The 27,950-nt window shown below is 45.1% G+C and overlaps 1 protein-coding gene across 13 annotated transcripts in view; it reads left to right on the top strand.

Annotated features, from left to right (window-relative positions):
• The first annotated feature begins 1,586 nt into the window (after positions 1 to 1,586).
• NACA (nascent polypeptide associated complex subunit alpha) overlaps positions 1,587 to 27,950 on the top strand; it is a 38,141-nt gene continuing 11,777 nt past the window's right edge. Inside the window, exons 1-10 of one of the 13 annotated variants that reach the window (XM_029594833.1) lie at positions 1,587 to 1,734; positions 3,036 to 3,107; positions 5,166 to 5,324; positions 6,351 to 6,401; positions 9,487 to 9,567; positions 20,811 to 21,152; positions 24,268 to 24,353; positions 24,713 to 24,790; positions 25,481 to 25,627; positions 25,881 to 26,009. In XM_029594833.1, the coding sequence (XP_029450693.1) occupies positions 1,665 to 1,734; positions 3,036 to 3,107; positions 5,166 to 5,324; positions 6,351 to 6,401; positions 9,487 to 9,567; positions 20,811 to 21,152; positions 24,268 to 24,353; positions 24,713 to 24,790; positions 25,481 to 25,627; positions 25,881 to 26,009 (1,215 nt within the window). In that variant the 5' untranslated portion in view covers positions 1,587 to 1,664. The remainder of the gene's footprint in view (positions 1,735 to 3,035; positions 3,108 to 5,165; positions 5,325 to 6,350; positions 6,402 to 9,486; positions 9,568 to 20,810; positions 21,153 to 24,267; positions 24,354 to 24,712; positions 24,791 to 25,480; positions 25,628 to 25,880; positions 26,010 to 27,950) is intronic. The other 12 variants (XM_029594836.1, XM_029594834.1, XM_029594840.1 and 9 more) reach the window with 12 other exon arrangements.

The following is a 27,950-nucleotide window of genomic DNA, read 5'->3' as shown; positions in this document are numbered from 1 at the left end:
TTCCCCTCTCCCCACCCCCCCTCCGAGCACATCTCTGGCCTCCACACTCTTATTCCCCTCTCCCCCCCCCCCCTCCGAGCACATCTCTGGCCCCCACACTCTTATTCCCCTCTCCCCACCCCCCTCCGAGCACATCTCTGGCCTCCACACTCTTATTCCCCTCTCCCCACCCCCCTCCGAGCACATCTCTGGCCCCCACACTCTTATTCCCCTCTCCCCCCCCCCCTCCGAGCACATCTCTGGCCTCCACACTCTCATTCCCCTCTCCCCACCCCCCCCTCCGAGCACATCTCTGGCCTCCACACTCTCATTCCCCTCTCCCCACCCCCCCTCCAAGCACATCTCTGGCCTCCACACTCTCATTCCCCTCTCCCCACCCCCCCTCCAAGCACATCTCTGGCCTCCACACTCTCATTCCCCTCTCCCCCCACCCCCCTCCAAGCACATCTCTGGCCTCCACACTCCTCATTCCCCTCTCCCCACCCCCCCCTCCAAGCACATCTCTGGCCTCCACACTCTCCTTCCCCTCTCCCCCACCCCCCCTCCAAGCACATCTCTGAGCCTCCACACTCTCATTCTTCCACTTCTCCCCACCCCCCCTCCAAGCACTTCTCTGGCCTCCACACTCTCATTCCCCTTCTCCCCACCCCCCCTCCAAGCACATCTCTGGCCTCCACACTCTCATTCCCCTCTCCCCACCCCCCTCCAAGCACATCTCTGGCCTCCACACTCTCATTCCCCTCTCCCCACCCCCCCTCCCAAGCACATCTCTGGCCTCCACACTCTCATTCCCCTCTCCCCACCCCCCTCCAAGCACATCTCTGGCCTCCACCACTCTCATTCCCCCCCCCCTCCAAGCACATCTCTGGCCTCCACACTCTCATTCCCCCCCCCCTAACCCCTCAGAGCACATCTCTGGCCCTGCACACTGATTCCCCCCTCCTTAACCCCTCTGAGCACATCTCTGGCCTCCACATACTCATTCCCCACCCCCCACCAAGCCCATCTCTGGCCCCGCACTCTCATTTCCCCCTACCAACATACTAATTCCTCCCCTCCTGATACCTGGCTGTAGCTACACACGCTGGATTCCTTTGCTGTTGCGCTCCAATGCTGTGCTGCTGGCCTTCCCGTTCCGCCCACGTGCGATGCTGGGTGGGTCTGCCCACAAAACGTGTCGTGTGCATCAACAAGACTTGCATTCTGCTCTGATTGGCTTACTGCTGCAATATAGGGATAGGGTGCGCCTGCTATGGACAGGCTTCATCGCAGCAGCAGCAGTCGCCAATCACTGTAACATGATTCAGAGCACAAGTCCCGCCCAACAAGCCCCAAAAAACCGCGACTGGCAGAAAAAATAGCCCAATTAAAAGCAACCCGCGAATGGGAAAAAAAAACCCGCGAATGACTACAAAAAGAAGCCCAATCTCGCGGTAAATAAGCGAGGTTGGCAACACTGGGTAGACGTCAATTGAGTGAGTTACAAACGAGACTTATGAGTCAGGTGCTTCTCGTCTTTTAGAGGGCTAAAGGTTTTTGGGATGGAAAGGCTAGAAGCCCAGCCTTATATACGCTGTCATAGTAGGCGTGGCGGTCGGAGTTCGGCTAACACGGGTGCCATATTGAGAGTGGCTGACCCGGAAGTAGACGGCTACTGCGTGCCCATGTTCCGGTGGATTTCCGGCTCTTTCCTTTTTTTTTTCTCAGCCATCTTGGATGTGAGTTCGTCCAGCGGTAAGTGTGTGGTCTTTATCCGCTGCCATCCTGCCGCGAGAGAGAGGCGGGGAGTTGAGGGATAGAGCAGGTGTCCCACCGCACTGGGTGCTGACTGCTTGGTCTGACATTGGCAGTGGCATCCGGAATGGAAAGTATTGGAGACAAGATGAGGCCCGGGCGGCGGATGGGCCTTTTAGACGGGAGACTGCGGTTCCTGAGATCCTTGTGGTGCTCCCGGGCCTGCTCCCGGCTCCCTTTAGACTTCGCTCGGGTTACCTGTTAGTCTGGGTACTGAAGAGCCGCACCGCTCCCTTTGGTCTCGCGGTTTCTTCCGTTGGGAGGCCTCGGTTGGCACAGACCCCTGTCCTGGATCCTGGCTGACAATGTTTCCTCATGTTGTTGTTCCCTTAGTGTGGCACGTTTGTAAGAGATGTCACGGTGTGTGTATGTGTGTCTCACCAGGGACCCATGGAGGGTAGGGCTGGGGCTGGCATACGGCAGGTCCTTCCCCGGAAAGGGAGCTGGAGAGGGGGTGCTTTAACGCTGCCTGTTATCACATCAACTTTAAGTCAAAACAATCATGATAAAACCCTAGCTCCATTATTGAAGAAGAGAGTAGCGAGCCGTTTTGTTGTGGCTTTTTTATTTATTTATTTATTTATTTTATTAATTGGTTCGTGGGGAGAAATCCAAGCAGCCATATAATCCACTTTTAATGTAGCTGCCCGGTGAGTCTGTTGTACTTATATGGAGAAGGGGCAAAGCCTAGCTTGGTATCAAAGTCCTGTCATTCCCATTTCAAGAGAGTACTTTTAAAGTATTACTAAGGTCCGTGGCAAGGAGCGATTACATTTGTGTTGTGGCTGTTCATGTGAAAGCTGCCCTATGTTAAGAGGTCCGTGTTTTGAGCCATTCTTAGCTGACTGGTACATACAAATAATTGGTTAGGTTTTGTACTGTATAACAATACTAGAAAATAATATACGAGGTCTTACAGTTCTTATGATGGTATAAGAAAGGAAGAAGATGTCCAGACTTAGGAGTGCATGTGGTAACATAATAGGCAAAAGGTGACTGAGTGGACCAAATGGTCCTTATTAATTTGAGGTACCATTATACTGTGTAAGACTTGTTTTATACATAGTTTTGAGGATTGAAATGTTCAGGCTAATAATACTTTATGCCATATCTGAGTATATGCAGCACAGAATGTTCAAAGGCAACTTGTGAATTTTTTTTATCTGCATTCTGAAAATTGGTTTTTTTGTTTTTTGTTTTGTTTTGGTTTTTTTTTTTTTTTTTTAATTTTCCATCTCCAGACATGCCCGGTGAAGCCACAGAAACTGTTCCGGCAACAGAGCAGGAACTGCAGCAGCCTCAGGCTGAGACAGGTATGTATGATGATAGTTTTAATCTATTTCACAACAGGGAACCAGAAGCTCATCCAGATGGAGTTAGTGTTACATCTTCCAAATCAGGAGATGGATGAACTTAGGGAAATCCATTTGTTTGCTGTGTGCAAAAACTGTCATAATTCTGTCACATCTTGAACAGTTGATGATCTGATCCATTTCAGCTCCTTATGATGGATGAGTTAAGGGGTCCTGTTGATGGGCAATAAGACACAATGCTAACATGCAAGGTGTGGGCACTGCTGTACAGCTGGGCTTTGGTGTTTGACATGCAGAAATACTAACAGAAAAGCTTATGGATGCTATTCCCACTTTTTTTGTTTTGGTTTGTTTGTCAAGACTTGCAAGGACAAGCATTTGCTTCTCTGCTAGGCAGACGAAATGCTGGTTTCTTGCTTTCTTTAAATGATCTTTTTTGTTTTAGCTGTTACTGCAGATATTGTATCGTTTTTGCACCCCTGTTTTTTAATAAGAATTCTTCTTTACTAATATCATACTGTCCTATTTCCTTTTTACTGTGTTTATTGTTCTGATGTTGACACACAAAGCACTACTTCTTTTTCTTCTGTTAGTATCTGGTCATCACCTGCTGACCCCTTATCACAATCTTCCTAGGAAAAACTGTTTTACTTGCAAAGCAGCAAGTGTGTCATTGCACCTCTGCTACTGTTGTATCCTGATGCAATGAAGGCAAGCCTAATGGTGGCAAGAGACATAGGATTGGAGCTGCATGGGTGTTGTCCATGGGGACTTTGCATTTAAATCTCTGGTCCTTGGCAGGCTGTACTTACTTTTTTTTTTAATTGGTCAATATCTTATATTTTTGTACACAATGAAGGATATGACAACTTTTAAATTAGTTTGTTCCTTAGCTAAATATGGCACTCAACATGTTGATCTAATTGTGCAGTACAATGAATGAGGATGTCTAGGTCTCTTATGGGTGTATGTGTTCCCGCACATTGTGTATCTGTTTTAATTGCTTTGTGTAGGCAGATCAGCGTACAAGTATGGCTGTTTTAATGCAAATCTCCATCCATGGCAGTGGTGCCCAGTGCCTGTGACTATACAACTATCCAGAGATTTTTTTTTTTTAATTTCCCCACTATTTTGTATCCCCTCTCAACTCACTTGACCCAGTCATTACAGTGATAGTTCTCAACTGAGGGCCACTACCTCTTCAGCATGCCTGACTGACCTGGGGAACAGAAGCTCTGATCTGGGAGTTTAAACCTACAAGGCAGAGAGCAGCACTAACACTGAGCCCCTAACTGCGAGTGTATAGGAGAGAGGTATGACTAGAGAACTGTATGCCACTGTAAAAAGCCCCTAATGAGTTCTTAGGCTGCAGCATGTTTCCTTTAAACAGAAGAGCATAAGCACAGCCATTGGTTAAATATTTTCAGTTGAGAACATAATGGGAGTTTGGCTCATAAGCCTGAGCTCATTGTGTGAAGATTGTGCTCTGTTGGCATAGAATATCAGAAGGTCCAGCATGTTCCATCTTGTGCCCTGTGCACTTTTGGAAAGCTTCTTCTTGATTGGTGCCTGCTGAAGCATTTGCTTCTTACTTTGGCTTCAGGAGTAGGGATATTGCATGACCTCATTACACAATGTGGGTTGCCAACACTGGGGTTCACTTGGTGCATGTTGCCTGAAGGGTCAGGTTTTACCCAAAAGAGTGTGAGTTGACTTGGGGAGATGAAAGAAAAATTGATTGGTCACAAGCATCCTGAACAAAGCTCCTTGCTCATTTGTCTCAGTAGCTGGTCTGGGAGTGGACTTTATACTTCTGATTTTAGAAACTGAACAAAAATTCATATGAGGCCAACCTTTTTTGTGTGTTTTGTTTTTCTAACTAGGTAAAATGCAGTCATTTGAGAGACTTTCTCTGGCTGCAGTTTTTCTTTCTCCAGGGTTAACTCTCACTTTTTGGGTCTTAGTGCAACACACGACTGGTACAAGATCAGTGTGGTGTGTCTGGTACGTTATTCATGGATATTTTTTTAGAGATTTCTTGAACTGCTGATATTACAGTAACTCCTCCCCCAGCCCCTGGGGAAGCAGGCGGGGCCCCCACTGAAGTGACAATGACAGCTGAAGAAACCAAAGCCATTGCCACTGAATCTCCCAAGGTGGCAAGTGAGGCTTCCCAGACTGAGGCCATGCAGTTTGAGGCTACTCTTGAGCCTTCAGGTAGGTGTCTGGGTTCAAGAGTGATACATATGATATGAATGAATATGTACCATGTGGTATTCTCTACTTTACTTTGTGCCCTCCATGGAGATAACCCATTGCATCTGCAGTACAGGAGCAGTCTTGACAGTGGCTTTTTAACATAGCATGGTAGGTGACTTATATTTGAATTTATTCAAACTTATTTGCTGCTCTTTTCAAAGACAAGGTGGCTCCCATAGCCACATTCATAAAATAATACAAGAATACATATACTGTTCAGACAAACTATACATAAGATGCTACATCTTAGCAAAAACAGTCAAAACTTGGAGCCATTAAGATGGCAAAATTAGAAGCGCTTGACCTAAGCTGATAGTTATTTTAAATTAAGCCAAAGGATCCAAGTTATAGGCCTATTTAAATAAGTATGTATGTCTTTAGAGTCCTTTTAAACTGATTGGTACTGCAGTTCATTTTAATGTAGTCTGATGAAGAATTATAGAGGCATAGGCCTGTTAAGGAAAAGGCTTTGTTAAATCAAGTCTTGCAATTTTGACAGAAGGAATCTCAAGCAAGCATTTCCCTTCTGATACAAAGGAAATTATGGGTCTATAAATTCTTAATATAGAACTGATCCAGCATTTACTGTTGTCATGCACCATCTTATGAATTACTCAAGATCTTATAGTTTATCCGCCACTTCATGGGTAGCCAGTGTAATGAAATCAAAGTGGTGGAGATTATGTTCATGTAACGGTGTATTCATTGATAGGAGCTGCAGCATTTTGACTAACTGCAGAGGTTGTACCCTGTATTGAGGGAGACCAATGTAGAGTGAATTCCAGTAGCCAATTCTGCTTAATACAAGTAATTGTAGTACAGTAGTCAGATTCTAAGAGAGGGCGTAGATGCCTAATGAGGCGCAGCTTATTGAAAGAAGATTTAATTACAGTTTTAATGTGTCGTGAATGGTAATTCAGAATCAATTATGCCTACATTTTTTGCTTGGTTCTTTAATGGGATGATGTCTTTTTAAAATGGTAGATGACAGCAGGAAAAGAACTATTGGCCCATCCAGTCTGCTCAGTTGGATAGGTGAGAATACAAATTACCATACTTAATCCAACATCTTCTCCCTCCTCCACCCCCCATACACACAGTGGCTTACCACCAAGCTTTGAAGTAATTGAAACAAACACAAATATCTAACTTTGGTCATATCCCCCTGAGTGTGTTTGTTTTTTTTTGTGTTTTTCTTTTTTTCCCATTGCCCACAAGAAGTAGGTGAAAGCATGGTCTTGAACTGCAAGGTGAGGCTTTAGTTTGGATTGGTGGTGGCAGAACTGTCTTGCAGGTGACCTGCCAACTGTGTATAAAACAATACTAAAGTCTAAAACTATTTTAATTCAGCATATGTTACCTATGTATGCAAGTTCTCCTGCACCCTTTTAGGGCTGGAGGTTGTGACTTCCAAATTGAAGACTGGTCACTGAGCTGCTTATAAAGAATTGATAGGATATTCCCACATCTGCTGGAGAGCTGGAAACTGCATTTCATTTAAAGTAACAGATTATATCTTTTTCCTCATTTGCAATTATTATCCATGTACCTGGTTTCATGATGGGATTATTTAGTATTTTAAAAAAGTTCTATTTCCTAGCATGTAGCCAGATGGACTCAGAACCAATGGGTTATGCTCCCCTGTCAGCAAATGGAGACTGAGTCAAGTTTCAAAGCTGACGTCACCCTAGATACACTTCTGCAGTGACATCAGCCATTCGGTATTTCTCCGTTTCCAGCTGATGTGGACATGCTTTCCCTATGGGGATCACTGTACCTTTTGGAAGAAGAAATTCTACTTTTAAATTAGAGAAAAGATTGAGCCCCTCTCTCCTGCAGTGATACCTAAAGGTCCCACCCCCAGTTGAGAATTCCTGAGGTGATTTCCGAGATCGCTCAGAGGCAAGCCTTGGTCCGGTAGCCGGTTCCCGGCGTGGACTTTGCAGCTGAAAGGCAGCGAGTGCAGGAAGCTGAGTGCGGCAGCGATGGCCAAAGCCCTCTCCACCCTGCAGCCGGAGACTGTCTCTGTACTCAGCCAGTAAGTGCTGTCCCTGGATAAGTTTAAAAAAAAAAAAAATCCTCCCGATTCAGATGTTTTGGAGGGGTTTCAATAAGACTTCCTCTGGTCTCCTTGCCCGGCATGCCGTACTGATGTCATTCCCAAACCCGTTGGGGTAGGGGGAAGTGGGCTTCTGAGCAGTTTGAGCGACCCCTGGGGAGCTCTGCCCCACTTTAGGCTTGGTCAGCACACTGCGTGGTAAGCTGCGGCGGCACCATCTTGCGCACGTCTTTGTACGCGCTGTATTGCCCACCATAATGCTTCAGTACATGCAGTGCGCATAACGTCACGTATGAATATATGTGCACAACTTACTAGGCGCAAAATATAAATAAAGCCAGGTGCACGGGCTATGCATGCGCCTTGCTGCAGCCCACATAGGCGCCCGAAATATGTGCACATCAACTTTAAGTGCAAGCCGTCTGAACACAGTTACAGTCTCCAGTGGCTCCGGCAGCAAAGAAACATAAGCGCCTTTCTCTCTGTGCTGCTTGTCATATTAGGGCTGCACGCTCTGACCTGGATTCTTGCTTATGTCAGCACTGTGAGGAAGCCTGGGGAGAGTTGGCCTCGCTAAACTTTGCTAAGTCCAGCTCCTCCCATTCGGAGGATGGGTCAGCCACAACCTTAACCAGAAGTGCCCCAGATCTGGGTTATCCATGGGAGAGGAAACTTAGATTGCTTCTTCTTGTGCCTAGTTATCAGTTCTGGGCACTGTCCTTTGTCCTGGCCACTGCCCCCAGAACATTTTCCAAGATTATGGTGGTCGTAGCGAGAACGTTTTGAGAAAAGAGGGAATCCTGCTGCACCCGTACTTGGGACGACCGGTTGATCCGGGCAAAGTCCGTGGAAGAGAGTCTCCAGGTGACCATCAGGATGACCTCCTTGCTTCCGGAACTCAGTAGGGTTGTAAACCTGGACAAAAGCAGTTTCAAACCCTCCCAGTCCTTGGAATATCTGGGAGTCCGGTTCGACACCAAGCAGGGCAAGGTCTTCCTCCCAGCCATGTGGATAAGGAAGTTAATGTCCCAAGTGCATCTGTTGATGAACACGATACGCCCAACGGTGTGGAGCTATCTTCAAGTCCTCTGTTTGTTGTCAGCAACCCTGGAAGTACTGCCATAGGCGAGGGCACACATGGGACCACTTCAACACTTGCTGCTGTCACTTTGGAACTCACTGTGTCAAGACTATTCAATTTGCCTCCACTTACCGATGGAAGTATGCTCTCAGCTCCAGTGGTGGCTGCAGGAAGCTCATCTGGACAGGGGTGTACCTGTGTCCCTCCGAACTGGCTGGTTCTCATGACAGACGTGTGCCTCCAGGGCAGGGGAGCTCACTGTTGGGAACTGACGGCCCAGGGGCATTGGACCAAGGAAGAGGCCCTCTGGAACATAAACTGCCTGGAAGCCTGGGTAGTCAGATTGGCGTTTCTACAATTCGTCCTGACTCCATCTGCTGGCAGGGGAGCATAACCCATTGGTCCTGAGTCCATCTGGCTACCCTAAGGAAAACAAAAATATCTGGTAAGTACTTTCTCCAGTGGTGATCCAATTGGCAGAACAGGGCTTCAGGTTTGCATGCTGATCTCAGCTGTAATGAAGTCTTCCTTCACTAGGCATGGGGCTCTTTTTGTATCATCTTTTTCCCCTTTAATCTCATTAAAGAGTGTGTGTGTGTGTGTGTGTGTATATGTATGTGTATATATATATATATATATATATATATATATATATATATATATATACATTCCATCTGACTGCATAAATCTGCTTATTTTGAAATGATTTAGTGTACCCTTTTGGTTTAGGTGGTATATTAAGTAAGAGAAATTATAGAATTGAATAATTAGCTACTTTATGAATTTAAAAAAATTTAGTTGTAAATGTAGTTAATCTTTTACCATTTTCATATTCTGTGCAGCTCTTTCAACTGTTGGTCTTTCTATTAGTGATTCTCTTGGAATCTGGTGGGCCTGCAAGAATCTTGCTGATGACTTTGTTAATAGTGTGGGTGGTGGTTTGGAATATATGCTATAACTCCCTCTTGCTCTTACTCTAGCTCCTGCTGTTACTTCCCTTCCTGCCAGTGCTCCAGTAGCACCTGCAGGCCCCGTTTCTGCTCCTTCGGTTCCAGCATCAGGTACACTGAGTGTGCTGGCTGTCCATAACCCTTGTGTCTCACTAACAGTACTTTGCTGTGAGAAATCATAGTGAACTAAAAACTGTCATATATAAGGCACTAACACAGACAATTTTAGAAATTTGTGGAGGGATGGAGTGGCTTTTCATTTAGTTTTAATTGCATCTCTTTATTCATTCTGTTGGAAAATAAGTCTTTGCTATGGTCGTTTTTTTGTTTTGTTTTTTTTTAATTGATTTCCCCATTCTCTGAATATGATGTGGAAAATTTGGGCATCTTAAGCCACCTCTTGTTACAGATGTGGAAAAGGCAGTGGATGTGCCACTGTACAAATCTCCCAGTTTGGCTTCTTTGTGTATAGCCAGTGAGGTTGGTGCAAGACCCAGAACAATTACGTTATATCGTCAGATCTTGGAAGGAATCCTGCCATTCAGGGTAGCTAGCAATTGGAGGCTTGCTACCCCAAGCATATTAATTTACATATTATAGTATCTGTTTTTGGTTGAAAGCAGGAGCTGTAGGTTCCAATTTGAAGACTAGTCATTGGCCAATTATAGAAGATGAAAAGGGATTTCTGTCTCTACGTGGAAAGCAGTTTCCTTTTCCACAGAAAAGACTTCTTTTTTTTTTTTTTTTTTTAAACAAAGACCCTCAATTTGCTGCAGAATTTAACTTTGTATGCAGGGTCCAGGCAAAGTCCTATTATACGGTTCCAAGGGTGTAGACTGGGGAGCAGTATTAGAAAATCCCTTCATGGAAAGGGTAGTAATACATGAAATGTCCTTTGAGTGGGGGAAAAAATGTAATTAAAAACAAACAGGCCGATACAGTACAGTGCACTCTTGGATGCGCGTTTTCCCTTACCCCTTATTCAGTAAGGGGAGGAAAACACGCGTCCAACCCGCGGCACCTAATAGCGCTCTCAACATGCAAATGCATGTTGATGGCCCTATTAGGTATGCGCGCGCGATTCAGAAAGAAAAATGTGCAGCCAAGCCGCACATTTTACTTTCAGAAACTAGCGCTGACCCACAGGTTGGCGCTAATTTCTTCCAGCACCAGAAAAGTACACAGAAAAGCAGTAAAAACTGCTTTTCTGTGCACCCTCCGATTAATATCATAGCGATATTAAGTCGGAGGTCCCGAAGGCTGTAAAAAGTTAAAAAAAAAAAAAGAAAAAAAATTTAAATTGGGCCGGCGGCTGTCGGGCCGAAAACCGGACGCTCCATTTTGCCGGCGGCTGGTTTCCGAGCCCACAGCTGTCAGCAGGCTCGAGAACCGACGCCGGCAAAATTGAGCGTCTGCTGTCAAACCCGCTGACAACCGCCACTCCGGGTCAAAAGGAGGCGCTAGGGACGCGCTAGTGTCCCTAAGGGCCTCCTTTTCCCTGTTTCCACCGCACCACCTAATTTGAATACTGCATCGCGCGCACCGGGGGCCTTCTCTTGTTTGAAATTTTTCCAGGTCCTCCTCCAAGCCTTTGTTCAGGCACAGTCAGCCCCTGTCCCTGCCCGAGCATAACTCCAGCTTGGAAGGCTTTACCCTCTCAGCCCTATCAGCAGGCCTCTGGACATGTCTCGGTTCACCAAGGGTATCCCTGACAAGGGACCCAGACACCACGGACGATGGAGATGCAGGCTCATTGGAAAACATAAGAACATGCCATACTGGGTCAGACCAAGGGTCCATCAAGCCCAGCATCCTGTTTCCAACAGTGGCCAAACCTGGCAAGTACCCAAAAACTAAGTCTATTCCATGTTACCGTTGCTAGTAATAGCAGTGGCTATTTTCTAAGTCAAGTTAATTAATAACAGGTAATGGACTTCTCCTCCAAGAACTTATCCAATCCTTTTTTAAACACAACTATACTAACTGCACTAACCACATCCTCTGACAACAAATTCCAGAATTTAATTGTATGTTGAGTGAAAAAGAACTTTCTCAGATTAGTTTTAAATGTGCCACATGCTAACTTCATGGAGTGTCCCCTAGTCTTTCTATTATCTGAAAGAGTAAATAACAGATTCACATCTACCAGTTGTAGACCTCTCATGATTTTAAACACCTCTATCATATCCCCCCCTCAGCCGTCTCTTCTCCAAGCTGAACAGCCCTAACCTCTTCAGCCTTTCCTCATAGGGGAGCTGTTCCATTCCCCTTATTATTTTGGTCTGTACCTTCTCCATCGCAATTATATCTTTTTTTGAGATGCGGCGACCAGAATTGTACACAGTATTCAAGGTGCGGTCTCACCATGGAGCGATACAGAGGCATTATGACATTTTCCATTTTATTCACCATTCCCTTCCTAATAATTCCCAACATTGTTTGCTTTTTTGACTGCCTCAGCACACTGAACTGACGATCTCAATGTGTTATCCACTATGATGCCTAGATCTTTCTTGGGTGGTAGCACCTAATATGGAACCTAACTTTGTGTAACTATAGCAAGGGTTATTTTTCCCTATGTGCATCACGTAGCACTTATCCACATTAAGTTCCATCTGCCATTTCGATGCCCAATTTTCCAGTCTCACAAGGTCTTCCTGCAATTTATCACAATCTGCTTGTGATTTAACTACTCTGAACAATTTTGTATCATCTGCAAATTTGATTACCTCACTCATCATATTTCTTTCCAGATCATTTATAAATATATTGAAAAGTAAGGGTCCCAATACAGATCCCTGAGGCACTCCACTGCCCACTCCTTCCACTGAGAAAATTATCCATTTAATCCTACTGTTTCCTGTCTTTTAGCCAGTTTGTAATCCACAAAAGGACATCGCCTCCTATCCCATGACTTTTTACGTTACCTAGAAGCCTCTCATGAGGAACTTTGTCAAACACCTTCTGAAAATCCAAGTACACTACATCTACCGGTTCACCTTTATCCACATGTTTATTAACTCCTTCAAAAAAGTGAATCAGATTTGTGAGGCAAGACTTGCCTTGGGTAAAGCCATGCTGACTTTGTTCCATTAAACCATGTCTTCCTATATGTTCTGTGATTTTGATGTTTAGAACACTTTCCACTATTTTTCCTGGCACTGAAGTCAGGCTAACCGATCTGTAGTTTCCCAGATCGCCCCGGAGCCCTTTTTAAATATTGGGGTTACATTAGCTATCCTTCAGGTACAATGGATGATTTTAATGATCGGTTACAAATTTTTACTAATAGGTCTGAAATTTCATTTTTTAGTTCCTTCAGAACTCTGGGGTGTATACCATCCAGTCCAGGTGATTTACTACTCTTCAGTTTGTCAATCAGGCCTATCACATCTTCTAAGCTCACCATGATTTGGTTCAGTCCATCTGAATCATTACCCATGAAAACAACCTCCAGTACGGGTACCTCCCCAACATCCTCTTCAGTAAACATCGAAGCAAAGAAATAATTTAATCTTTCTGCGATGGCCTTATCTTCTCTAAGTGCCCCTTTAACCCCTCAATCATCTAACTGTCCAACTGACTCCCTCACAGTCTTTCTGCTTCGGATATATTTAAAGTTTACTGTGAGTTTTTGCCTCTACAGCCAACTTCTTTTCAAATTCTCTCTTAGCCTGTCTTATCAATGTCTTACATTTAACTTTCCAATGCTTATGCATTATCCTATTTTCTTCTGTTGGATCCTTCTTCCAATTTTTGAATGAAGATCTTTTGGCTAAAATAGCTTCTGTCACCTCCCCTTTTAGCCATTCCGGTAATCATTTTGCCTTCTTTCCACCTTTTTTTTAATGTGTGGCATACATCTGGACTGTGCTTCTAGGATGGTACTTTTTAACTGACCTCGCCTTTTGCACACTTTTTACCTTTGTAGCTGCTCATTTCAGGTTTTTTCTAACACTTTTTTTCTCATTTTATCAGTTTCCCTTTTGAAAGTTTAGCACGAGAGCTGTGGATTTGCTTACTGTCCCCCTTCCAGTCAATTCAAATTTGATCATTTTATGATCATTATTGCCGAGCGGCCCCACCACCGTTACCTCTCTCACCAAATCTGTGCTCCACTGAGAATTAGATCTAAAATTGCTCCCTCTCTTGTCTGTTCCTGAACCAATTGCTCCATAAAAATGTAATTTATTCCATGCAGGAACTTTATCTCTCTAGCATGTCCCGATGATACATTTACCCAGTCAATATTGGGGTAATTGAAGTCTCCCATTATTACCGCACTACCAATTTGGTTAGCTTCCCTAATTTCTCTTAGCATTTCACTGTCAGTCTCACCATCTTGACCAGGTGGACGGTAGTATACTCCTATCACTATAGTCTTCCCCGACACACAAGGGATTTCTACCCATAAAGATTCAGTTGTGCATTTAGTCTCATGCAGGATGTTTATCCTGTTGGACTGTATGCCATCCCAGACACAAAGCACCACACCGCCTCCCGGGTGCTCCTCTCTGTCAATGCGATATAATTTGTATAGCACTGTCCCATTGGTTGTCCTCCTTCCACCATGTCTCTGAGATGCCAATTAAGTCTATGTCATCATTCACTGCTATTCATTCTAATTCTCCCATCTTACTTCTTAGACTTCTAGCATTAGCATACAAACATTTCAAAGTTTGTTTTTTGTTTGTATTTTCATTCTGGTTTTATAATTGATAGGGACAATTTAGAATTTTTAGCTCAGGTGAGTTTTTAGTTACAGGCACTTGGACTACTTTTCTTATTGGAACCTCAGTGTCGGGATGCCCTAATTCTAATGCATTTTTAGTATCCTTTGAAGATACCTCTCTCTGAACCATGCGCTGCTGAGCGACTGTCTGCTTTCCCCTTTGTTCTAGTTTAAAAGCTGCTCTAGCTCCTTTTTAAAGGTTAGCGCCAGGCTTGGAACCATACCGGACCATGTTACGGTTTTTCCACAGAGATGACTTGCTGACACTGGTTTCCCAGACCCTGAAGATTCTGGGAGTTCCCAGTATGGACCCTAAATCTGAGCCAAAGAACACCATTCTGGTGTCTGTACAGAAAGCCTCTTGCTATTTCCTGATGCTGGAAGCCATCCAGGAGTTAATTGACCTGGAATGGGTTGCCCCGGAAGCCAGCTTGAAAAGAGGCTGGGCATTGGAGGCCCTGTACCCTCTGGACCCAGAGGCCAAAGAATGCCTGTGTTTCCCCAAAGTGGACAACCCTGGTCTGCACTGTTTTGAAGCAAACTACTATCCCAGTAGAGGGAGGAGCGGCCTTGAAGGACACGCACGATAGGCGGCTGAGGTCCATCCTTAAGTAAGCCTTTGACGTGACAGCAATGACTATACAGATCGCTTCCTGTTGTGCTCTGGTGGCTCGCTCATGTCTGCTTCTCTTGAGAGAGAGGCAGGTAGTTCAGGGATGCAATCCGGCGAAGCAGTGGAGCCCGCTGCAGCATTCCTAGCAGATGCAAGCTCTGACCTAGTGCATATCTTGGCCAGAGGAGTAGTCTCAGTTGTGGTGGCCAGAAGGCAACTATGACTGAAGCTGGTCAGTGAACGTGATCACTAAGGCAAACCTCTCAAAGATGCCTTTAAGGGATCCCTCCTATTCAGAAGCGAATTGGAAAAGTTGGCCAGTAAATGGGGTGAATCTCCAGTGCTGCAGCTACCAGAAGATAAGAAAGAGGTTGCGGCGCCCTTTGCCTATGAGGGGTCAGACCAGAGCTCCCAGCATTTTCGGCCCTATATAAACTCGCCATTTCATACATCTGTACCTTCAGGAAGGTCTCAGTCCTTTTGGAGCCATCAACCAAAAAGAGGAGCTGGGTCGGGCTCAGGTTTCACTCTAACTCCCCACTGAAATTTGGCCAACTCGTCCATGGGACAAGGAGATAGGGGTCCGACTATCCCTTTTCTATCAGCGGTGGGTCGAGATCACGACAGACAAATGGGTACTGGACATCATAAGAGAAGGATACGCGCTAATTTTGCAGCATCACTCTGACATGTTCATTATGTCTCCTTATCACAAGAAACTGGCAGTGGAATCTATGTTGGTAAGGCTCCTCAGTTTGACAGCTATAACTCCAGTACTTACATCCTAGGAAAATACAGGGCATTATTCCGTCTATTTCATCGTACCAAGAAGGAGGGTTCCTTTCGCCCCATTCTGGATCTCAAGCACGTCAATCGTCATCTGCGGATAAAATTCACTCCTCATGGCAACTCTTAGCTCAATCATAATGCCCAAACAACTGGGAGAGTTGTTAACCTCCCTGGACCTCTTGGAGGCCTACCTTCATATTCCAATCCGCTAGGACCACCAGCATTTCCTACACTGCGGTACTGGGCTGCCATTACCAGCTCTGGGTGTTGCCCTTCAGCCTGGCAACTGCCCCAGAACATTCTCCTAAATTGTGGTGGTGGTGGTGGCGGCTCTGAGGAAAGAAGGGGATCCTGGTGCACCCTTACCTAGACGACTGGCTGATTCTAGTGAAGTCATTGGAAGAGAGCCTCCAGGTGACCAGCAGGGTCAATTTCCTGCTTCAGGAACTTGCTTGGGTTGTGAACATGGACAAGAGCAGCCTCAAGCCCTCCCAGTTCTTAGAGTACCTGGGAGTCGGTTAGACACCAAGCAGGACAGAATCTTCCTCCCCCCCCCCCCCCCCCCCCCCCCCTTGAGGATAAGGAAGCTGATGGGCCAAGTGCGCTGGTTGACTAACACAATGCGCCCCAGGGTGTGGAGCTATCTCCAGGTCCTCTGCCTGATGGCTTCAACCATAGAGGTAGTGCCATGGGGGAGTGGCCGCATGTGCTCTCGAACGCTCCCTGCTGTCACGTTGGAACTCGCTGTCGCAAGACTACTCAGTTCACCTCCAGCTACCGATGGAAGTATGTTCTTGGCTCCAGTGGTGAATACAGGAAGTTCACCTAAGCAAAGGTATAAGCTTGTCCTCACCAAACTGGCTAGTCCTCACGACAGACGCAAGCCTCTGAGGGTGGGGAGCTAACTGTTAGGAATTGACAACCCAAGGGGTGATGGACCAAGGAAGACACGCTGGAATATAATCACCTGGAAGCCCGAGCTATCAGATTAGCTTGCCTACAATTCAGCCACAGACTCCAGGGCCAGGCAGTCCGCATAATATTAGACAACACAACAGTGGTAGCCTACATCAACCACCAGGGAGGAACCAAAAGCCACCAAGTGTGTCTATAGAAATAGACTCCCTTATGGAATGGGCAGAGTTAAATCTACAAGGGATCTCGGCCTCCCACATTGCATGGAAAAGACAACGTCAGAGCAGACTTTCTCAACAGGGAGAGTATGAGTCCAGGAGAATGGGTGTTGTTGACCAGATTGCTGGGGCTGCCCATTCATCGACCTACTGGCCACATCCCAAAATGCGAAGGTTCCCTGATTCTTCAGTTGCAGAAGGGATCAACTCCCTGGCCCAGACCTGGCCAGAGGAGGACTTATTGTACGTCTTCCCTCCGTGGCCTCTAAGTAAAATCATTCGCAAGTTTGAGCGCCACAGAGGATTAGTCCTTCTGGTGGCCCTGGATTGGCCTAGATGCCCATGGCGTATAGACATGTGGAGGCTTCTGGTGGAGAACCTCCTATATCTCCCTCCGCACAGGGAGCTTTCTCCAACAAGGTCCAATCCTTCATGAGGATCCAACTTGGTTTTGTCTTACGGTCTGACCCTTGAGAGGGCTTGCCTGCTAAAGCATGGGTATTCAGCTGCAGTAATTGCCAACTTGCTCTATGTGCGGAAGTTCTAGACATCCTTGACATACGTGCGGAGCTAGAGAATATTTGAGGCCTGGTGCGAGGAACACAAGCTCTCTCCTCGGTCGATTAAGATCCCCATGATTCTGGAATTCTTACAGGACGGCCTGAACAAAGGACTGTCCCTCAACTCCTTTAAGGTCCAGGTGGTGGCTCTCCTGTTTCAGAGGCAAGGTGAACTGAGGCCACCTGTCGACCCATCCGGACTTGGTCCGTTTACTAAAAGGAGTTAAAACACCTCCGCCCACACTTAAAGTGGCTGGTACCCCTATGGAACCTCAAACTAGTATTGGACTTCTTAGCAGGGCCTTCCTTTCAGCCGCAGCACGCTCTGCCTCTATGCCTTACATTGCACTCTTTGGGGGGGAATTTTAGTTATGTGCATAATCTAGTCATCTCAGGAGCAACTCTCCCTAGCAAAGGGAATCCCATTTTTGTTAAGAGTCCCTTCAGTTGCTGGATGTCTGAGTTTTGCTCACGTTTCACTCTCCAGAATTGATTACCTCATGATTTCATCTGGATATCTTACTAAGGTCCTAGAAACAGGAATAGATCAGATAGTTATATCTGGTTATGCACTGGTTTGGGTATGAATAATTTGGGGTTTTTCTAAACCGAAGAATTGGCGACATCTGTATGAGCCCATTGTTTTTTGGGGAAATGGCCAAGGTGGTCCTGAGAGGGTAAGGGGTTTTGTTTTTGTTTTTTTTTTTATCCTATACTGTTTAGCATTCAGTTCCCCCCCCTTATTTTTTTTATTTTTTTATCTACTGAGCTTAGAAAAGCAGTTATATAAGGGCAAATGACACTTAGCACGGAACAAAACTAATTCTGCTTGTGAATGATTTATGGCCACTCATTGCTCAAAGGGCGTCCAGAGTATTGGGTATTACAAGTACAAACTGTACCAGTTTGTGGATAAGCCTGAGAAGCTAATGTCCAGTCTCATTAGAATCAATAGTGGGCCTAAGCATAGAGCCATACTGAGAGACCAGAAGGGGGAATCTTTGCAGTTCTGGCCTTGACATATGTATAATGGAAGAGTTTTTATAAGGAGTTTTATACTTCTCAGGGTTGTGACCTAGAAAACTGCATCTTTTCTGTGTCGCGTAAACATTCCAAGATTCACTTCAGAGTACCTAGTTACATTGAATGCCTCACTTACCCGAGAGGAGTTGGTACAAGGAATTAATAGGGCCCAGCTGTGTAAGGCCCCAGGCCCGGATAGTTTTAGTGCAGAATTTTACAAAACTCTAGTGGCTAAGGTGGTTGAATCTTTGGGCTTGTGCTTCAAGGCCTTGACGCTGAAGGGACTATTCCCCTCTATTCCAACACAGCTTTAACTGTTATTCCCAAATTAGGGAAAGACTCTACACTAGCAGGTTCCTATCAACCCATTTCTTTGATAACATTTTAAATTAAGCTTCTAGTAAAGGTGTGGGTGGACATGTTAGCACATCTTAGCTCTTGTGTTTTATATACAGTATAATTTTTTTATGTTTTGTATTATATTATATTTTATATCTTGTTGTAAACTTCTTAGCACAGTTTTTCTGATACAGGCAGTATAAAAAAAAAGTCTGTAAATAAAATAATGCAAAGCACTGCCTCCAATCCCAAAGATCCAAAGAAGGTTTAATAAAATATCGTGGTTCATGATATTGAAGGCAGTGGAAAGATTGAAGAACCACCATGGTTTCTTTTCCCCTATCTTAGTCCCAATTGGTTTCTCTATTATAAGCTTCCCTGAATCTGGATTCGCTAGGGTTCCGTTCTTCCATTATACAATTCTGTTCTTTCATTATACACTTAAGCAGACTAGCCAATGCCTGTTCAATTAATTTAGCCACCTTAAGAGAGCAATAATATTAAGTGGTCTCTCATGTGCAGAGATCTTAATGCCAGAACAAGGCAATATTTTGGTTACTTTATTTAGCTTTGCTGATGAGGTGATTTCTCTGACTTACTCTCGCTCCTGTTCCATCTCCTCCTGCTGCTGCTCCAGTGGCACCTACGGACCCTGTGTCTGCTCCTTTGGCACTGGCTTCAGGTACTCCAAGTGTGCTGACTTATCCGTAACTCCCTGTCTCTCACTAATGGTACTTTGCAATGACAGTTGAGACTGTGATGTTCAAGTCTTCCTGGAGATGGGTGTAGGCTATAATTTGATCACTTTGTTGAACACTCTTCATCAGTAGAAAATGCAAGAAATTTCTTGCTCCAGCAAAGTTTTGGCAGTGCAGTGACCTTCAGGGAGTGAAGGTTTGGTGGAAGAAGGGCATTTGCTTGCTGCTTTCCTCTTCTTCCTCCTCCTTTGGGCTTTCAGCTCAGTCAGAACCAGTCTCTACTGGCTATGGTACCATCACCACAATCCTTCATTTACAGCTACTTGGGTTCCCCCCATTTTTCCCTTCTTTTGTCTAGCTCAGCTATCACAGTAATAGACCTTGGCTAGGGCCAAAGACTTTGGCTCGCTCTGCAGTCCAGTATGCATGCATCATGAGTCTGGCTACTACATGATGCCATTGTACACTGACTATAGTTTAAGTTTTGATGCTTTCTAAGTAGAGTAGACTTTGTCAGTTAATTGCATAGGTATGATTCATTTTTCTTCACCTCTTGTTTTTCTTTTCTTTTTTTGTAATACTTGATCTGTGTGTGTTTTTTTTGGGGGGGGGGTTTTGGTGGTTTGAAGCTCTGTCTGTTTGTACTGTCTTAAAAGCTGACTTGGTATCTGATAATGCTGTTGACCAGGAAAACTTGGCACCTTCTCCTGCTCATATCCCATTGCTTACTTCTAATCTAGTACTTCAGCTGACATCACAAAATATACCAGAATGCCCTGCTCTACTCCATACGTCACTCATTCCCCCTGCCTCTCATACTCATTTATTTTCATTGCCTGCTGGAGAGGAATCTGCTGTCATTGCCTTGGATGTAGATGAGAGCCCCAAAGCCAAGATCCTGAATACCCAACACTAGATATATACCATGTTTCTGCAGCTGTGCAGAATATACTAGATCTCTCACTGTTCAATCCCCTCTTGCAGGGAGTTCCAGTTACCTCAGTGGGAAATATCCCTGTTGCTCCTATGGCCCTTGCCACACAGGTCCCTGTGCCTCCAGTGGTGCCTATTGCTCTGGTTGCAGCAGTTCCTATGGTCTCTGCCACTCTAGCAGCTCCTGCAGTGTTTACTGTTCCTGCTGCTCTAACTTCCCCCACCTCTGATATCCCCAGGGTTGCTTTCAATTGTTTCCATCACAGCAGTGGCTGGGTCAGAGAATACTGTTGCAATTTGTCAGCTGCCTGATGATGCAGGAGTTCCACCCTTACCTGTGAATCTAACATCACTGAATGCTGCAACTGATGCTCCTAAAGTTGCAGTTTGCAGTAAAGCCCCCTGTAGCTCAAGTGCCCAGCTGTGCTATGCCCATCACTGCGAATGAAATATACTCTTCAAGCACTGTTTCATCTGAAGCTGATTTACTTCCAAACCAAACAACTTCTATTTCTTCTTCTTCCCCTATTCCAGCTAATCCGGCTTTGCCTGCCTCTCCTGAGCCTGTTCATCCTTTGGGAACTCTATTGCCAGCTAAAGAGCTAACTCCCTGCCCTGCATCTTCTGCTGCTTTCTCTCCACCCTCATTTCCATCTCATGCGACTTCTGAAGCACCACCCTCTTCTCTAACTAATTCCCTGATCCCTGCTGCCGCTGAAGACGATGACCTGCCGCCTCTGATTCCTCCAGAGGTGCCTATGGAAGAAATTCCCTTCCAGCCAGTTCTTGTGGATATATCATCTCCCAAACCAGCTGGGCCCCCTCACAAGGCCATGGCTCCCCCTGCCAAGGAGGCAGTGATGAAGAATGACAAGGGTATTTGCCTTCATGTTTGCTGTGTGCATGGTGTGTGAGCCAGAGGGCCTGGCCCCAGAGTACTAACCCCCACTCTTGATTATACATAGTCTTGTTTCCACTATAATCTCCTGTTTTCCTAATGCATATAGAGCATGGATGTTTATGGAAATCTTATAAAACACATTGTATCGAAGATTTTATCTGTTCAATATATCAAAAAATTACCTTCATACCTTAATATAAAAAAAATATTTTATAATAAATGCTTTGGACCTTCATACCACCCTGCGGTTTATAAGCTGTGAGTTTTGCTTGTGTTTTCACGGCTCGGGGTCATCTTTAATCATTGGTCCTTTTTAAAAACGCTTATTTAAGTTTGCAGTCTTTTTTTTTTTTTTTTAATGAAAGATTACTTAAAGTATAAAAGTAATACTTCCCCTTTGGTTTGGGATCCAGAGTCCATCTTTCATAAAAAAAGACTGCAAACTTAAATAAGCATTTTTAAAAAGGACCAATGATTAAAGATGACCCCCGAGCCGTGAAAACACAAGCAAAACTCACAGCTTGTAAATCGTGGGGTGGTATGAAGGTCCAAAGCATTTATTATATTTAATATTTTTTTATATTATAAGGTATGAAGGTAATTTTTTGATACATTGAACAGATAAAATCTTAGATATGTGATTTATATAATATTTGGTTCATTGATCACTGGACAATTTGCTATATAATATTGGTGTTTCACTAATGTTTATGGAAATCACCAGGTAAATGTTAAGCAATGGCAGGGCACTGTGATCAGCTCAGCTTGCACTGGTCTCAGTATTTCACCTGTCTTGTTTTTTCTTAAAACACACCTAGCATGCAAAACAATGAATAGTTTATTGTCCTCCAAAGTGTAAGACTTGAAAATCATTATGTGCTTTTATGTGTGTTTTCTGTGTCCTTGGAATGTACTACCTGAGATTTGGATCTGGTCCTGAAGTTCTTGTTCTCATCTCAGTACCTTCTGACCCTTTTACTGCTTTGGTAGAATGGGGCAATTGGGGAAACTGGCACTGGATCAAAATCTCATAGTGCCCTGGAAGTAGCTTGCATATACCAGTTGCAGATAAGCACTGGACTTTATGGTCCTCTTACCTACAGCTGCCCAGAGACCATCTTATTGCATATAGGCATATCCACATGCACCTACAAACTTCTGAGGAATGTGCATGCTGTGATCACTTGGTATTACTGTGCTGCTTGGCTTTTGTTTTAGGTGACGTGTGTGTGTGCACACAGTTTGCATTGGAAAGAAAATACCTCCGCTCTTGATGCACCCCTTTTCACTAACTAGGAGCCAACTAGTTACAGCCCCGAAGCATGGTTCTGGTCTGTGATCTTGTCTTTTTGTCTGGCATGAGTGTTGGAGGATGTCTTGTTTGTGTTTGATACCGCACATGTTGGTTTGTTCTGTCTGTCTTAAACTTGAGTGGCAGAAGTCTTGTTACAGCTATATGATCCTCTGTGACCTTGCATAGTCCTGCACTTGCATATTTATTGCTGAATTTCAGTAAAAAAAGACATGCAGTATGGGGCTGAGCAACATGGCATTCCTGAGGTCGCAGCACACCTGTATTTTTGCAGAATTTAGCATTGTCCTGTTCTAGTGGATTTACATCCTTACTGTTCTGTAGGATCTAGGCAAGGAGGGAGACTAGAATAAGAATTGCCAAATTGGTTGAGACCAAATTAATTTCTTGCCCAACATCATGCCTCATGCCAGAGTGTTTAAAGGAATTGTGTAACTTCAGCATTGAAATAAGCTTAAAAGTTTCCTTTTTTTTTTTTTTTTTTTTTTTTTTTTTTAGTTACTGAAGTGTGACTGTTTTCTAATCTTCTGGTAATATAGTTTTATTTGGGGGTTGAAATCCTTCATTTTTGTACACTTTATTTTCTGTACAAGCTGACATGATTAGACAGCGAGAGGTCGGTTTGGCAGGGCTTGCGAGAAGGTGAAAAAGGGAACTAATTTTCTTGCTGTGATCCAGGTTTCTTTGAGTACTGTCTGAGTGCTTTCAGGGAAAGCAAGCTTTCTAGCATAGTATTTGAGCTTTGTCAGGGAAATCCTGAATGGTTTAGTTTCCCTTTGTATTGCTTCCTCCCTCTTTTTGCCCTCACTTATTATTGGGCCGATACAGTAAAGTCCGCGGGAGAGTGGGTGCACAGGCCACTCTCCTGTGCGCGCGATTCTGTATTTAAATGAGGCCCGGCGGTAAAAACAGGGAAAAGGAGATGCTAGGGACACTAGCACGTCCCTAGCGCCTCATTTTGGACTGGAGCGGCGGCTGCCAGCGGGTTTGACAGCCAACGCTCAATTTTGCCGGCATCGGTTCTCGAGCCTGACAGCCACGGGCTTGGAAACCGGACGCCGGCAAAATTGAGGGTCCAGTTTTCAACCCGACAGCCGCGGGCCAAATTTTTTTTTTTTTTTTTACCCTTCGGGACCTCCGACTTAATATCACCATGATATTTTCTGAATCGCGCGGGAATACCTAATAGGGCCATCAACATGCATTTGCATGTTGCGGGCGCTATTAGGTTTGGGGGATTGGAAGCGTGGTTTCGGCCCCCTACTGAATAAGGGGTAATGCTAGTGCATCAAAAACGTGCGTCCAATGGCGGGTTAACAGTGCGCTCCGGCGCGCACTGTACTGTATTAGGCCCGTATGTGAGCAGTAAACAGGCAGCAGTTGTACCCATCAGACCTGAAGGTTGAAGGTAGTGAAGGGAATTATCTTGTCTTCAAAGATGAGTTGACAGGACTTCCCTCCCTTCTTTTGGCACTGGTACCTTCCTCTGGCTTAGGCTTGTGTTTCAGCAGTCCAGGGGTTTCTGAAAAGTTAGTTTGTCAATCCTGTTTTGTGTACATCTGTATGCCTTTTGTGTTGGGGTAGGTAGTCATTGGTGGTGGCCATCTTTGCATAACCCAGTTTTTATCCAGAGTTCCTTTGCATGTGAAAACGGTTTATAAAGTCAGAACATATGTATCCTTTCATAGGTCATAGTGCTACCTTTGCTTGGTAATTTATATGGTCAGCATTCCTTCATGAGGTACACATTTGAAATGTTTGTTTGTCTGTCTTGCCAGGCTCTGGAACAGAATCGGACAGCGATGAATCAGTACCAGAGCTGGAAGAACAGGACTCAACACATGCATCAACACAACAAGCCCAGGTGGGTCTCTCCTAGTATCTCACCCTCAAAAGGGCTCAATTACCCTTTCCTCTGTGTGAAAATCTGGGATCTAATGCATGGTTAATTTGTGCAGAGCCCAAGACTTCTGACAGATTTATTAGAAACTGATCCATGGTAGGCTGGTAATTTTCCTATGCATTGAAGTGATGTTTATTGAATGCTACTTGCCATGTTTCATCAGATTTTTTTGCCCTGGGTACAGGTGACACATGGTGTATGAGCTGTAAGGAAGAATTTATCTGCAAAACTGAAAAATGCACTTATTGTGTTTCATACTTGGGAATGCTGAAAGGGAACTTAATGGTTTTATTTACTTATTTTTTTTTTTTTTTTAACAGCTTGCAGCAGCAGCTGAAATAGACGAAGAACCAGTCAGCAAAGCAAAACAGAGCAGAAGTGAGAAGAAGGCTCGGAAGGTAAATATCCAGACCATCTGAGGTTACCCGTGCTTGTCATGTAGGTGACAGCTGCACTGACACAATGTATAGAAATAGCAGTTGGTTAACTTGGGCAAGGTGTGGCAGCTATGTCTGACCTTTGACCCTTGACAACCACTTTAACATTTGATGCTCTGCTTTGTATGTGATATCTGGTGAAGACACTCTGCAGTCTTTCATCCTATAGAAAGTGTCTGTCCTGCTCTGGGCATCTAAGGGTGTACTGAGGAACTTTGGGTGACTTCTGCAGTAATTGCCCATGGACAGACCAAAACTCCATAATCTTGGAAATCCTTGACTACTTGGTCTGAAAACTTTCTCTGACAATTGGGTCAGAGCAGCCTCCACAACTGAGTGTGTGAGATCTTAATTCTCCCATTGTTCACTGCTGTACTGAAGTCTGCATCAGGAACGCATATGGATGGAGAAGTTTTGGAGACTTGACACAAATATTAACTAGTCGGAAGGCATCCTATCCCATTAATTTGTTTACCTGTCCTTTAAAATAGTGTCTAATTTGGGTGCAGCAAAAACAGTAATACAACACCTACACTGATGCCAGAAGGTTGGGTTGAGGATGGTAGTACAATGGCTTATTAAAATAGAGCCTCAGGTCTGTTTGTTGGGGAATGGAGTTGTCAATTTCTTTCTTTTTTTTTTTTCCTAAAGGCAATGTCCAAACTGGGGCTTCGCCAGGTCACAGGAGTAACCAGAGTTACAATCCGAAAATCCAAGAACATCCTTTTTGTGATCACAAAACCCGACGTGTATAAGAGCCCAGCATCAGACACTTACATCGTCTTTGGGGAAGCTAAAGTGAGCAAGATCTCATCAGCAGAATCTATTATGGGAAGGGGATGAGGGCAGGGGAAATGGTGGGACTGCACCCATACACTGAGCAGCCTTGAATTGACAACTCATTGGCTGTACCATAATTTCCTTCCTAACATCTGTTCATTTTGTATTTCCTGCCCCCTCTCCCCATACCTGTACTTCAATAATTTTTTGGCAAGGATTGCTTTCCAGTTCTGTTACTACTTTTTCACCCATCCCTCTTTCCTGCCAATAGATTGAAGATCTCTCCCAGCAGGCTCAGCTGGCAGCTGCTGAGAAATTCAAGGTGCAAGGGGAAGCTGTCTCAAATATTCAGGAAAATACCCAGACTCCAACAGTGCAGGAGGAAAGCGAAGAGGAAGAGGTATGAGAAACTTAAAAAAACTTACATCTTTCCCCACACAGGTATTGCAGTTGGAGAGAGCCAGTGTCGGGGCCTGCATGTTCAGGCCTCTTCATAGGGGAGTGATGCACTTGAACCTTAAAGGAAAGGTGGGATGTTTTGTAATCTGCAGCAGTGATTGCATTGGCCTTTTTAGAAGGCTTCTTTCGCAATACTGGGCAAATGAACTTAATATTGTCTTTGAAACCTTAAAGAGGGAGAGACAGGATGTGTACTTTTTGCATAGCAACTCTGAGGCTGTACATCTCTATAATCAGCCTGACACTAGATAAGTGACCATTTTCTGTCTGTAGTTCAAAAGGTATTGGCTAAGCAATAGGTAGGTGGGCTATGCAACAGCTTTTAAGGAATCCATTTTTACTTGAATTTTTAGAAACATTTTAAGTGTTTATAGCTATCCCCACTGGGATTGTACACATGACAACCAAATATTAAAGTCCGCACCGATGAGCTCATCCTCCCTTTCTCGCGCCCAATGCACACCCGAGCACTTCGGAGGCCACCGATCGGCCCTGCTCCACTTCATTACCACGAGGAGCCGTCCAGCCTGCCAACCAGGCCCCATCTCGGGTCCCCACTGCTCCAACTGGCTCGAACCAACCCAAGACTCCACCTACCTTCACGTCAGACGCGCCGAGGGACAAATCGATTAAAGGCCGTGCCGGTAAGCCGTAGGCGCAGCTTGCCGAAGGAGAGCAACAAAGGGGCCTGCCCCTAAGTGCGCCCCTTTGTGCTGCCCCCTATGCTTCCCACCCTCCTACACCTGATCTTGACCTCACCACATCACCTAGCCCATTTCCCCATCCCTGAAACACCTCTCACAGATCTCGCAAAATTAATAAACTTGCCCTGACTTACTCGCCTCCCCTGCACCTCTCTCCCCTAAGTCTCCATGGACTCCCCACCAACCAGAGCACCACCCTCCCAGGCATCTCAATCGTGAACCCTCCCTTTACTTCCTAGACCATGGTTCCACACCCCTCGTCCTAGGGGTGATTTTGTGCCCATTTTGCCTCTAGGCGCAGAACGGCGATCTGGTCCGTCACCGGCCATTTTGTCGGAGCCCTGCCTGCTGACTGGGGGAGAGGTTCTCCAATTTCTCCTCCCAGCCTGAGTCCCGTTCGACCTCACGATCCGGGGTCCGACCCCCTCGGGGAGCCCGGTCCTCTCCCCCCCCCCCCCCCCTCACCTATCTGATCCCTTAAAAGGCCAGTCAGTTTTTTCTTCAAAATTTATTTTACTTACGCGTAGGGCTTTTTTGGAGGCGGAAGCTCATCAGGATGAGCAGCCCCCTCCCGCTAAGATTGCGCAGCAGGACACGTCTCTGGATGCCCTTTCGGCCCCTGGGGGAGCTCCGGATCCTGCTCCCTTGGGATCTTTTCTGGATCCTCTCCTCCAAAACCTAGATGGGAGTGTTGATGAGTCCGCTCCAGTAGAGGGGACGACCCTCGGGTTTCTCGGCTGTTTCGCCAGGAGGAGTTGGATCCCTTGATCCCCTATGTCCTGGAGGAACTGGAAGTGGAGGAATCAGTTAGTTATTTATTTTTATTTTTTCTATACCGATATTCCTGTATACAATACATATCGCACCAGTTTACATGGAACTGAACTGTCGCTTCAGGGCGTAATACATTATAACAAGTTGACATATAACTTAAAGGAGAACATTCATGAACAAGGTAAACTGAAGCAGGGAACAAAAAACTATGTACATTCAGGGTATGCATAGGTGATACTGGGTACACAATCAGAAAGAGTATGTAAAGTGATAAAGATGACGTCTGACTCTTAATCAAGTTTTAGCTCTCCGGGTATGTAAAGTGATATAGATAAGGACTGTCTTTTCATCAGGTTTTAGCTCTCCGGGTATGAACAGGTGATACAGTTAAGGGGAAACCAGTA

Source organism: Rhinatrema bivittatum, chromosome 3 (genome assembly GCF_901001135.1).
Source record: "Rhinatrema bivittatum chromosome 3, aRhiBiv1.1, whole genome shotgun sequence".
NCBI lineage: Eukaryota > Metazoa > Chordata > Amphibia > Gymnophiona > Rhinatrematidae > Rhinatrema > Rhinatrema bivittatum.
The sequence above is the reverse complement of the archived record's forward strand: the minus strand, read 5'-3'. Positions and strand labels throughout refer to the sequence as shown.